The sequence below is a fragment of the Solanum tuberosum genome, unplaced genomic scaffold (genome assembly GCF_000226075.1).
Source record: "Solanum tuberosum cultivar DM 1-3 516 R44 unplaced genomic scaffold, SolTub_3.0 scf00029, whole genome shotgun sequence".
Classification (NCBI taxonomy): Eukaryota; Viridiplantae; Streptophyta; class Magnoliopsida; order Solanales; family Solanaceae; genus Solanum; species Solanum tuberosum.
The window spans coordinates 2,309,629-2,323,407 of record NW_006238955.1 but is presented as its reverse complement, the minus strand read 5'-3'; the positions used below and the strand labels follow the sequence as shown (position 1 = coordinate 2,323,407).

The window sequence follows — 13,779 nt, the reverse complement described above, 5'->3', positions numbered from 1 at the left end:
CCATGAACTTCTTACAGACTCTCCAGGTAGTGTTATGAAATTGTTCAGTTTGTCCTTGTGATTTAGCTTCATAGACAACGGAAAATACTTTGTCATGAACACCTTATGCAATTGGTCCCATGTATGAATCAAGTTATATGAAAGCTCAGAAAACCACACCGCAGCATCACCGTTCAATGATAGAGGGAAGACTCTCAAACCAACGACATTTATATCAAACTTCGCTCATCCCAAACAACTCTTGCAGACACTTCTCAAATTAGCCACGTGACCATGCGGATCTTCTGAAGCTAGACCAAAAAACAACCCTCATGCTGTAAGCATTTGCATTAGACTGTTAGTCACCACAAATGTATGCCTTGGAGGTAGAGGTTAGAGAACAATAGATGAGTCCACGAATTGGACTCATTTAGGACTATTTTAATAGAAATTGTGTCCTCAAATTCTTATTTTATCTCAATATCTGATGAAAACCCTTAAGTTTCATGTATTGATATTTGAAGGAAAGCATGGACACTACATTGCAAAAAGGAACGAAAAGGCTGAAAAGAATAAAGAATGAAGCATGAGGGTTGGCGAGTGGCCGAAGGGTCTTACTTCGCCTTTTGTTCCAGTGTGCTGAGCCCTGAAGGAAAGGATCAAGTCGGTGGAAAAAGTGAGCAGTCAACGCATCGCCGAGAAGTTCTGTGAACCAATACCATGTCGCCCAATGACCCAGAGCACGATGATGCTGAAGGCTGGTGCAAGACGGCGATGAACTACACCAAAGGGTGAATCGCCGAGTTGATCGGCGATTCCGACTAACGACGCCGAATGGTCCGCTGCACCACAAATCTGTGAAAGCTATAAATACTACTTAGAGTTGTAGGTTTAAGAGTCGAACACTTATAAACTTTTCATATAGAATAGTACTTTTTGAGATATTCTCTCTAATTTTGGGAGGGTTTTGAAGACTTGAAGTTCCCAAGGGTTTCATATTTAAGATTTGGATTTGGGTCTCTTGGATTCTTCAATTTTGGCATGTATCAAGACTTAAGTCATCATACCCAGTTGAATGCAAGCTCAATTTGGTATAAATTTTTATCTCTTATACATGTGTGGCTAAAACTCCCAATTCTTGGGGTGTGATTTAGTGAATATGGGTTAAGATAATTGTTGGGTCTTGCTTGTGATAGTCTATTCGTAGTTTAAATGTGATTTCATTTAGTGTTGTGGATGAATTTAATGAATTTGTAGTTGCAAATACAAGTGTATTTATGTAGTTCTAGTTTACTCACCTAATTTTTGGTTTTGTTTTATTTGCTTGTGTGAATATTTCAGAAAGCATGAGTGTTAACGGTAGCCAAGTGGGCCACCAAGATGACATCGGTAATCTCAACGATGTCCAAGAGCCCAACATTAATGACCCCCATCTCATGGAAGATGTTAGAGCCATCCGTTTACCCACAGCTGAGGGAAATACAGTGTTCCGCATAACGAGCACCATGTTGCAACTCTTGCAACTAAAGGGAATTTTCAGTGGATTGGCTCATGAGGATCCTCACGAGCATCTTCGAAACTTCGTAGATGTATGCGGATCATTCTCGCTCAAAAGCATCTCTTAGGAGTCAGTCTGATTAAGGTTATTTCATTTCTCGTTGATGGGAGAGGCGTGCAAATGGCTAGCCGAGTTGCTATGAGAATCCATCACTTCTTGGAAGGAATTGGTAACTGCATTTCAAGTGTGCTTTTCCCTCCCTGAAGATGTTGTCACTTAGGGATAACATCCAGAGCTTTGAGCAACTGGAAGGAGAACCTCTGCACGAGACCTAGCTACAGTTCAAAAAGTTGGTGCTACAATTCCCAACCCATGGTTTGCCTGATAATGTGCTACTTCAGTACTTCTACCGAATTTTGGACTCGGTAAATAAAGGTGTTGTTGACTAACTCTCGTCGGGAGGCTTAATGCAGTAGTCGTATGCAGTAGCATCCCAGCTTATAGATGGCATGACAACCATCAACAGAGACTAGTAAACTCGTGAGGACCAAGTCTCCCCTCTTTCCTTCAAGCTATCCAAGGAGCAGATTGAAAAAGAAAATGAGAGAGACCAGAACATGGTCAAAATCATGACGCAGTTGGATATTTTATCCAAAATTATCATGGGGGTTGATGCTTGTGGTGTCAACACTATGGGGGTCGGGTGTGCTAATCCTGAAGAGATGAAGTCTGAAGCCTTGTATATCGAGGAGGTAAATTTTCTAGCCAACCAAGGTGGTGTCTACCGCTCAAATTACCCAAGGCAGGGTGGTAACCAAGGTTGGGCTAGAGACGAAGGTTGGAAAGACCGATATCGTGAATGGAGGGACTGTAATCCGAATTGGAAAGATTGGGAGAAGGATAGATATGTGCCTCCCTATGAGCGCCAGAAACCCAAGGATTCAGAAGGAGATAGGTTTGAGGATATGGTCTCCAGTATCCTCAACAAAGGTGAAGGGTCAGACAAAATGCAAAAAGGCATGAAAGAAGATGTTTCTACCCTTAGCCAGACCGTCACCTCCCATTCTATTTCAATCAAGCAGTTGGAGACCCAGATGGACCATATCTCGTCTCACCTCAATCCAAGACAGCAAAGAGGTTTGCCTAGTGACACTATGGCTAACCCCAAGAGTGAGGTTTGAAGTTTTTGACTTGCTTCGTTTCACGATGTTAACTAAGGCGCTATTTGGGAGGCAACCCAAAAATATTTATTGCTTTCTTTTGCTTTGATAAAATAAAGATGTGTTGATTGTGCGGATGGAAGTCTGGAGATTGAACGAAAAAGTGCAGATTAGTGAACAACAGGTCCAATCAGCGAATCGCCAAATTATTCGGCAACTCCGAACTAGACTGCCGTTAGACTCAACACCATCTTGCATTAGAGTTTGTAAAACTCGGTGGGATCAAGAAGCTATTGGCAAGTTGCCAACCATATCAGCGATTGTGAGGAAGACCGTCGTTTGGACACTCACGCTGACTGAAGGTCCTGTAAAACTCGACGAATCAAGTGCTCACTCTGTGACTCACCGAGATGGTTGGCCATCGAAATTACTATCGCCGAATAGACGAAAATTGGACAGTCATTCAGCCAAAGGTTTAAAAAAAATTCAACTTTATTTCCTATCCTCACTTTTTCACCTTTCCAAACTCACACTTGCACTCTAGTTTTATATTACTTTCATTCTTGGAGTATTTTGTTGATTGATTTATACTTGGATTCGGATTATAGTGCTTCCTAGCATCTCAAAATCCATTTGATCAGCACAAAAGTTTAGTGTCCCGAACCCCATATCTATCTTGTCAAAATTGTACTCATTTGCAAATATTATAATCTTGTCGAAATCTGCTGAACCTCCCTGATTTGGCTTAGTTGTTTATGTGTTGATTTTTTTTCCATAGGCCCCGCCTTTATTGCCTAAATTGTGAAATCTTGTTCTCCAATGCATCGAGTGGAATTAATGTGTGATGAGTGGTGTTTGTATGTTATGGGTCCTAGTCGAATTTGTGCTTTTTATGCTTAAATTGCATTTTCGGGGGTTGCAGGGATAATTTTGAGAAGTTGGGTCAAAAGTAGGCACGTTGGGTCATTCGGCGAGTTGTGATGAGCTCGCCGAACTATTACGCGGTTCGCCTAATTACCTTATCTCGCCCTTATTATCATGATTTATTTGTTGTGGCATCTATAACTTTCGGCGAGAAGTATGAGGTTGCCAAGAGCACTCGGCGACTCACCGAAAGTCTTCTTATTCGCCCTTTTTCTGCACCCCTAAGTCATTCTGCACCGTGACTTTCGGCGGATTGTTTGTGGCTCGCCGAATGGACTATCTAGTCTTTCTGCAGCTTAATGTGTTTGTTTTGGTTGTCAAATATGTTCTAACATTATCTCAAGACTTTGTTGACATGGCCAGACCAAAAGTTGCAGGAAGAAATATGCCACTCAGACACATAAGAGAACAACAGTTCAGAAGAACTGCAAGGAGCGAGAACAAGACAGCCAGTTCGAAGAGGAGGATGCCCATCGACCCTAATGTCCCTTCGTGGGCTCGAGGGTTCAGCAATACGATACACACCTTTGTGGAAGCTCATGAGTTGGACAATATGATCGAGGCTAATATTGTTGTAGAAGCTGAAGCAGAGCGAAAAGAAAATGAGAACCAGAAGCAGAATGACAACACTCTGGGCACAGATGCCCAGACAAATGGAGCGACTGCTTAACCAGGATCCCTTATTTTGCATCCCTCTCTGTCTTTCTTCATTTTACCTTTCAAATTCTATGTTATTTGCATTTGAGGACAAATTGCTTTTATTTGTGGTGGAGTGAGGCCCATCTTTTGTGTGCTACTAGTGTTCGTGTTTTGTTGAGGTATTTTTTGTTGTTCTGTTTAAAAAGTATGTTAATACTGCTTTTCTGTAGATGTTTGAGCTTGTGGTTCCTTTTATTTTAAATTGCAAAATGATTTTGATCCGTCCAAAAATTTTTGCCACCTTTCGTGTGTTGAATGTGGCTGTTCTTTTACAAAATTTAAGTCTCGGTCCCGATCAGTATTGATGACTTGAATAGTGCTTACAATTGAATGAACATGAATGCGCGGCTACGATGAGGCCAAATAAAGTTGCATAGACAATATGTGAACTCTTTGCATCTCGTTGTGATTAGCCATTTATCAAATCGATTCTCTTGTGATGACTGTTTCACCCTAGCAAAAGTGTGGAGTCTTGTTAGACTTAAGTGTCGATGCCTTGTGTGATAAGCTTACCTGGAACCATTCATGACAACACCTAGAATTTGCCCTCTTGGTCTGGTTGACTAAGTAAGACTTTATCTTGATATGATCTTAGGCAACTTCGAAGAGTGTGAACCAATTTGACATATACCACTTTTGTGAATTACCTTGTGAGCGTGTGATTCTCTCTTGAACACCCTTTGAGCCTTACCTTTCTTTGGAAGAAACTTGATGAAAACTAGACCATTCTTAATCCATTACCTATAATCCTCTTGAATTGTGGTTAATTGAATAGCCAACTTAGGCCAAAAGACTAAATTGGGGGTGTGGTGAAAAAGAAAAGGGAAAGTCAAGAAGTGCAAGGAAAGTCTCCTTTAACCATTGGTGTTGAGAAAAATGGAATCCCTCCATATATAAAAGAATAGAGAAAAGAGAAAGAAAAAGAAAAATGTGGAATAAAGTACCAAAGAAATAGGGTTTCGAACAATCCATGGGAAGTGAATAATAGGATGACCTATGAAGCACTAATGAAAATGATGAAGGAAAAATAAAGGAAGTGTTGAGAGCACAATATTTCATGAGGATCAAAGTCACTAAGCCTAAATGACCATACCTTTACACTCAGCCCCGTTACAAGCCTTGCTAAGACCTTTGTGATCTTTAGAAAGTCGAAACAAATGTTCATTAGAAAATACGAACAAACATATGGGTGAAAGCATGCATTGTGTTCATCTTTGTGAGTGTGAGTGTTGTATCTGATTACTGAACCTTAAATTGATTATACCTCTTCGTGTAAAAAAGGAATCATCATTTGTGTGAGGGCATTCGGAGGCTTTTGTTGGGCTTGAACTTGCATTTGAAACAAGTATTGCAATCTTGAAAATCTTTGGTAATAGTGTGTCACAACTTGAATCTTTGAGTACACAATTGATCTTTGCATAAAGTAAATTGAGTCTTGTTGTGTGCATACATGATTGAGGCTTGTGTAGCACTATTGGAGACACCCGTTTTGAACGGTTGAACTTGAGTTTGCTTGAGGACAAGTCAAAAGTTTAAGTTGGGGGTGTTGATGAGTCCACAAAATTGGACTCATTTAGGGCTATATTTTAATAGAAATTGTGTCCTCAAATGCTTATTTTATCTCAATATCTGATGAAAACCCTTAAGTTTCAGGTATTTGATGTTTGAGGGAAAGCATGGACACTACGTCGCAAAAAGGAACGAAAAGGCTGAAAAGAACGAAGAATGAAGGCCCGAGGATCGCCGAGTCCACTTGGCGAGTCACCGAAGGGTCTTACTTCGCCTTTTGTTCGAATGTGCTGAGCCCTGAAGGAAAGGATAAAGTCGGCGTAAAAAGGGAGCAGTCGGCGCATCACCGAGAAGTTCCGCGAAGCAGTACCATGTCGCCCAATGGCCCAGAGCACAACAATGCTAAAGGCTGGTGCAAGGCGGCGATGAACTACACCAAAGGGCAAATCACCGAGTTGATCGGCGATTTCAACTAACGACGCCAAATAATCAACTGTAGTACAAATCTGTGAAAGCTATAAATATTAGTTAGAGTTATAGTTTTAAGAATCAAACAATTATTATAATTTTCATATAGAATAGTACTTTTTGAGATATTCTCTCTAAGTTTGAAAGGGTTTTGAAGACTTAAAGTTCCAAAGGGTTTCATCTTCAAGATTTGGATTTGGGTCTCTTGGATTCTTTAATTTTGGCATGTACTAAGACTTAAATCTTCATACCCAGTTGAATGTAAGCTCAATTTGGTTTAAATTTCTATCTCTTCTACATGTGTGGCTAAAAACACCAATTCTTAGGGTGTGATTTAGCGAATATGGGTTAAGATAACTGTGGGTCTTGCTTACTGATAGTCTATTCGTAGTTTAAATGTGATTTCGTTTAGTGATTGTTGATGAATTTAATGAATTTGTAGTTGAAAATACAAGTTTATTTATGTATTTTCGGCTTGCTCGATAGAGAGGTCGTAAAACTAAGACCACTAGATTGATGGCCAGTGTGAGTGGGTCGACATGTGGTTCAGCTCGAGAGAGTGAGTAGGTTAAGACGTTGGCAGGTCTTCATGCGGCAAGTGGTTGTCCGAGAGAAACGCATTTGAAACGGGGTAAGCTGCTCGAGAGAGAGCTTATCCCCCTTAAAGTCTAGACTAGTCACAGATATTCTATGAATCTTCTATCGAAAGCATGTACCATTTGAAACGGGGTAAGTTGCTCGAGAGAGAGCTTATCCCCCTTAAAGTCTAGCCTAGTCACAGTTATTCTATGAATCTTCTATCGAAAGCATGTACCCAATAATCTAGCTTAACCCGTATTCCCATCACATCCCAAGGATCCCGTTTCATTACTTAGAAACCCTTGTTTATTTTGTTGTTTTTTCTCTCTAGTGAAAAAACCCTATTGTGAATTGACACTCTTGTGTCCCCGTTTTTAATTTACAATGTTTTTAATCCTTAATGTCTTTAGCTACCACTCGTTAGAACTAAATTTTATTTGTCTATTAATTCTCAAAACCACTCTCTTGGGAAAGATCCCAACCCTTGGTTGGGTTACTAAGCTATTGTACGATCGTAGACACTTGCATCGGAAGTTGTGTCTTCATTACGCAAACATCATCCTTCTGATTTAACTGTATTTAAGTCGACCCTGTAGTTATCACGCAACCTTGGTTTTGGCGGATTCTATATCCTCAATGCATCTCCGACTAGATTACCACCACGAACATGAGCATTCTCATTACCAACTCAAGGAGGTTGCAAGTCAACCCCATCCTCATGATCCTCAATGATGGAATTATTATGGACCCCTTGATTTGCCACTTTTCTCAAAGTCTTGCTTAGTTCAGGATCGTAGGGGGTCAATGGTTCGCCTCGACTCCGTGTACTTGGCATACAGTAGAGTAGAAACTTGTAGAAAACAAAAACAAAAACAAAACGTAAAATTAGGAGATATTTGACTAATGTTCAATAATGTAGTTAAAGTTAATCTAAAAGTCGTATTCCCCAGCAGCTGCGTCAAAATTTGATATGTTCAAATTACACCTCCCGAAAGACGTATAAGCGATCGTTGTCAAATAAAGAACCCAACTTATAGGTTGGGGTCGATCACACGAGGAAAATGGTTCAGAGTTAAACTTAACTCACTATTATTTCCGTTTAGTCAAACTATTTCTGAGAAAAGTGAAATGGGGGGTTTCTGTAAGCAATTAACAAATTGTTGATTAAGTAACAAGTACGCAAGATTCAAACTTTGAGTTATTAATATGAGAGATAAACTAGGGCATATGTGTTCCCCATAAGCTCTTAACGCAGTAATACTGATAATAGTAATCCTTTCCTAGTGTTTTGCATGCAAAGTTGGCAAGTTAGGTATCTGTATGTGATTGGTCCTCCAAATAGGGGATTTCACCCCACACCTTGGTCTGGCTACGTGTGTATTCTTTACTAACCCTTACCTTTGCCCCAGATTAAACATCACATCAATGTATGGCTTAATTTTCACCCTTGCACCAATTGACATTAGACTATTAGATAGCATCCACTAAATCTCTATGTTTAATTATTTTCTCATTCATTACCTCCTTGGTCCGGCAAGTAGGAACGAGGCAAGTTCTAACGTTTGCAACCATTAAAAAGACTTTCAAACAAAATAGTTAACAATACATGCATCAATACTATTCAAGAATTACTTAATTATTATTCATACTTTGTTAATTGCTCATTGTTCCCATAACCATAGTTGTGGATTTAGCTACTCGTGATTGAGAGTTCACAATTCATGTTTAAGAAGAAAGAATTCATGAATTTACGATTCGAATAGATGAACCCCAAAAGTCTCCAATTGAATTGCTAAGTGAAAATCTTATAAAACGAAATTCGGAAATCAAATTGCTAAATTTTGCAAATTAATTCCTAAAACACAAAAACTAAGAGTTACAATAATATCTAACTCCCAAAACGGGGTTTATAACTCCTATTTATAGAAAAAGAAGTCCTAAATAAAAAGGAAACAAGATATCTGGAACGCGACTATAGTTCACGACTCTACCTACGATCATGGGTCGACCTACGGTCCGTAGGTTTTCTTCCGTTGCTCCATACTTAGGAATTTTCATCAGGTACCGGATTGTCAACTCTCTGAATCCATCGATGAATGAAGAGGATGGCTCATGGATCGACCTACGGTTCGTCAGTTGCTTCGTAGTTCCACACTTTGTAAGACTTCCTTGATGCTCCATCTTCGACTTCCCAATGACGGTCTGTCAAAGGACCTACGGTCTGTGGGTTATTCCATGGGTGGCTCCTTCTGCATAATTTCAGCTATGATCTCCATCAACTGCATTCCATGCTTATTTCATGCTATTCTTAGACACAAAACATTAATTCTAACACAAAATGGCCCGAGACACACACAAACTCTAAGTGAAACATATCAAAAATACCATAAATTCAAGGTATATCAGTCAGTCCATGGTTTGTTGGTTAAGGGCCATCGGTGGCCTTGGCAGTTTTAAGTCAGGGGTTATTCGATCTCTTCCTTTATGTGTTGGTCACCTAAACGACGTCGTTTAACCCCTAAACTATGTCATTTTGGTTAGTTGAAGCCTAGTAACTTAATCAGAACTTACTCTAAGCGATTCATTCTCCAAAAAATTGATTAAACAAGAGCAAAAGGAGAAGAAACAATCGACCAACCCTCTACAATAAGGGAACAAGGTTTCCTCAGTTCCATCCCCGAAATCAAAAGATTTCTTCGTGGAATTCGTTACCAGGTATGTGGGATTTCACTAGCGGATTCCTTTCATCCACTAGGTCCCTAGAAATTAGTCAGATTCTTGATCCCCTTTCGTATTATCTAGACCTAGGGTTTCTTGAATGTTATAAATTATTGTGATTTAGTTGTAGAATATTCCTAATCAGGTTTTCATGTTGTTGTAACACTGTTGCTTAGTTCCTTGATTGAAATTGAAAACCCTAGTTGTGTAGATTCGTTTAGTTCATGAATTACACTAGCTAGGACAAATATACATGCTTTAGTTTTCAAATGTCTCATTATTAGTATTTAATGTTGCATTTTCAGTTCGCATATCAGAATATCGAGTTATTCCACATATTTCTACTACATTGTATTCTACACATTTCCAGTTGGTATTAGGCTTAACACCGAGTTGGATTAGGGTCAGTCACCCTCATAGTCCTAGAACTACGTGCCCCCGTAGGTTTATAAGTCCCCTCTGTGGGCATCATATTTAGTGATCACGCCAGTCATGCCTCTATACCCTTGGCAAGGTATATTGGGTCCTCTCGATGGGGCATATACGTCGGACTTCAAATTTAGCTCATGTAGTTTTATATCGGTTATTAGTAGCTCCCACAGTCAGATTCTAGTGCATGGACCAAGTTCCCAGTTATATTTCAATATTCAACTTCAGCATGTTATGTACTTGGTCATTGCATTCATTTTGTTCATATTCAGTATCTTTTTAGTATATTCATCATATTCAGATTTTATCATTGCTTAGTATGCTTTGTTAAGTTATATGTTTGTTCAGTTTTATTCTATCCTGCATGCTTAGTACTTTCCAAGTACTGATGTATATTCTGTGCTACATTCTTTCATGATGTAGGTTCAAGTACTCAACATCTAGATGACATATAGATCGGTTTCTGATCCATTACAGCAGGTTCAGTGGTGAGTCCTAATGCTTCGAGGATGATAGACATATTCTTTTATATTCAGACTTTCATTTTAGTTCCAGTTTTACTAGAGTTAGCTGGGGGGATGTCCCAGCATCTCTAGTCATTTAGAGGCTTATTTCAGACATAGACAAATTCAGCTTTAGTATTTGAGTTATAGTTAAGTATCTTAAAATCTTGCTTAGTATTTTTATATTCACACTTAGATAGGGTTTTCCCTATCATTTAATTTATCTCATGTTTATAGTTTCCGCACAGTAATTTTTTAAGTATGCTTATGATATGCCAGCTCAGGGTTAGCTTGGGGTCACTCGTGATCCTAGGTCCCGTGTTTACGTCAAGGGACTAGCCTCGGGGTGTGACACTAGGCCTAAATAAGTTATAGAGAATCAATGAACTAACTGAATTTTAGGGACCTAGTGGATGAAAGGAACCCACCAGTGAAATACCACATACCTACTGACAAAATCTACGAAGAAATCCATCGATTTCGGGGTTGAAACTTGAAGTAAACTTTCTGACTGTTCTTGGAAAACTAGCGCTACTTTCTTTTCTTTTTGCTCTAAGTTTCGAATGATTTTTGGAGAATAAGGTTTTAGGTAGATTCTGACTAGATTATAAGGCTTAAACAGAGTAAAACGATGTAGTTTAGGTATTAAATGACGTAGTTTAAATGTCTGATGCATAGGGGGGGAAAACAAAATGACCCTGACTTAAAAGTTGATGGAGGCCAACCACGGAACCACTGATAAATCGTCAAAGGGACCACGACCCGTCAACTGGGTCGTGGTTCTTGACCAGTGACTAATGTTTCTAGGAGGTCCCTTCCACGAGCCATACCATGGACCATGTGGAGAACCACGGACCGTTAAGGCCAATGTGGTCATTCACTTGGGCTGCTAGCTCAGGATGACGGACCCATCCATGACCCGTCATCAAGACCACGGCCCGTGGTGGGCTCCGGAAGGATGCATGCACGCTAGCTTCCCCCTCATTAGATGTATGAGGAAGAAGTACTAGAGAAAGATCCTGAGAATAAACTTCCTCATCGGCTGGGAGAGGTGGAAGACCATTAATCGATATGATGTGAGCAATTCCATCCATAGAGACCCAAATAAAGTCTGGAGGAGATTCTTTACTGACTATGGCAAGAGAAGTGTCAAATGATTCTGAGATTATAGTTTCTCTAGGTAATTTTGAAGAAGACACCATAGTTGAGTATGAGTGATGAAGAAAGTAATTGGGGTTTCAAGAAGAAGCTTGTGGTGAACGGTTGGAAAAGGTGGTTTGATGCGATGGTCACAACTTATTTGGAAGAAAAGAGAGAGGGGAGAAGAGGAGTTTTCGGTTTTTGTTGTTAGAATTAATGGGAGAGAGAAGAATAAAGAATCATATTATTTATGTGTATCAGCATGTGTGACTCTTAATAAAAAATATTTATACCTAAGGTGTACTCCACAATTTCCTAAGTTAATTTGCACCTATTTTTCACTGCTCAGAGAAATAAAGATGCATGAGAATCTGCAAGAGCTGATAAGTACAAAATTGATATACAAGTTAATGCATTTTATAGACTGGATAATTTATTACATCATAGTGCAACACACATATTAATTCGTATAGCTACAGTTTTCTAACCAATCATTGAGGGAGGGAAATTATGCAATCTTAATCATCCTGAAGTCTAGCCTATTTTTCTCAAAGTGCTCCCTACTTAATGCTTTGGTAAAAATATAAACAATTTGTTCCTTAGTGGAGCAAAACATTATTGATATGTGACCTTTCTCTACATTGTCTGTCAGAAAATGGTGTCTTATATCAATGTGTTTTGTTCGTTTATATTGCATAGGATTTTTACTATATAAATAGCAATGATTCCATTCTGGGATTCCGCGCTTCGAAAAGTCTTTTTTGATGCGTCTATATAACCAACAAGATTGAAGTTGCTTCCTTTGGAGTACCAAAGTTCCAGGTCACTAGTTCCCTTGAGATACCTGAAAATTCTTTTAACAGATTTAAGATGAGATTCTTTGGGATTTGCTTAGAACCTGGCACACAGTCAAACACTAAGCATGATATGAGGTCTACTTCCAGTAAGGTACAATAGAGACCCAATAATTCCGTTGTACATCTTCTGATCAATAGATGCACATGTTTCATCCAAGTTTAACTTAGTAGCAGTAGCAATATGAGTACTCATGTTGAACTTTTTGAGTAGTTCCCTCACATACTTTTGTTGATGAATCAAGGTACTTGTGGGTATTTGCTTGATTTGTAATCCAAGAAAGAAATTAAGTTCACCCATCATGCTCATTTCAAACTCTCCACTCACAAGGTTAAAAAACTCTTGAGTCATTAGACCATTTGTAGATCCAAATATTATGTCATCCACATATACCTGGACAATCAATAAGTATTTTATATTTGTTTTTAGAAAAAGTTTGTTGTCAATTTTACCTCTTGTGTGGCCATGGTCTAATATAAACTTGGATAGTCATTCATACCAAGCTCTTGGAGCTTGCTTCAATCCATACAAAACTTTGTCTAGCTTATAGACATGATTAGGGAACTCAGGATTTTCAAAGCCAGGTGGCTGTTTTATATATACTTCTTCTTTCAAATATACATTCAAGAATGCACTCTTTACATCCATTTGATAAAGAGTAAACTCTTCAAAAACAACAAATGCAATAGGTAATCGAATAGCTTCAAGTCTTGCCACATGAGCAAAGGTCTAATCATAGTCGATTCCTTCCTTCTAATTATACCCCTGGACCACTAGCCTTGCCTTGTTTCTTTTGACTGCTCCATTCTCATCCAGCTTGTTCCAATATACCCATTTTGTTCCAATCAATGTTCTCTCTTCAGGTGGTGGAATAAGATTTCATACCTTACTTCTTTCAAATTGATTAAGATCCTCTTGCATTTCTTGTGTCCAATCTTCATCAAGAAGAGCCTCCTCCACTTTTTTGGGTTCAACCATAGACACTAACGATTGAAATGCACATAAGTTCTTCAAGCCTGACCTGGTAGTGATTCCAGAGGTTAGGTCTGTAAGAACATTATCAATTGGATGCGATCCTTGATAATTGTAGATTTTTATAGTCAATCCTTGAGAGGTTTCACTGGTATCTACAACATTTCATGCTTCAATGTGACCAGTATCTTGACTTAGTGTTCCCCCTGATTGTATGCTCTTTGATTGTTCAATAGAAGGAGCTGGTTGCTCAACTTGTTCCTGACTATGCTCCTTAATTTCACTATCACCCTGCATGTTAGTCTCGAATAGAGAACAATTTTCATTGAAAATAACATGCACACTT

The 13,779-nt window shown here is 39.0% G+C and overlaps 1 protein-coding gene across 1 annotated transcript; it reads right to left on the bottom strand.

Moving 5' to 3' along the window:
* Positions 1–12,515: 12,515 nt before the first annotated feature.
* LOC107059632 (uncharacterized mitochondrial protein AtMg00810-like) lies at positions 12,516–13,439 on the bottom strand. The gene is made up of 2 exons (XM_015306350.1): positions 13,347–13,439; positions 12,516–12,854 (listed from the first exon to the last, which is right to left on the bottom strand). The coding sequence occupies exons 1-2, from the start codon at positions 13,437–13,439 to the stop codon at positions 12,516–12,518; spliced, it is 432 nt and encodes a 143-aa protein (XP_015161836.1).
* Between the last annotated feature and the right edge of the window lie 340 nt (positions 13,440–13,779).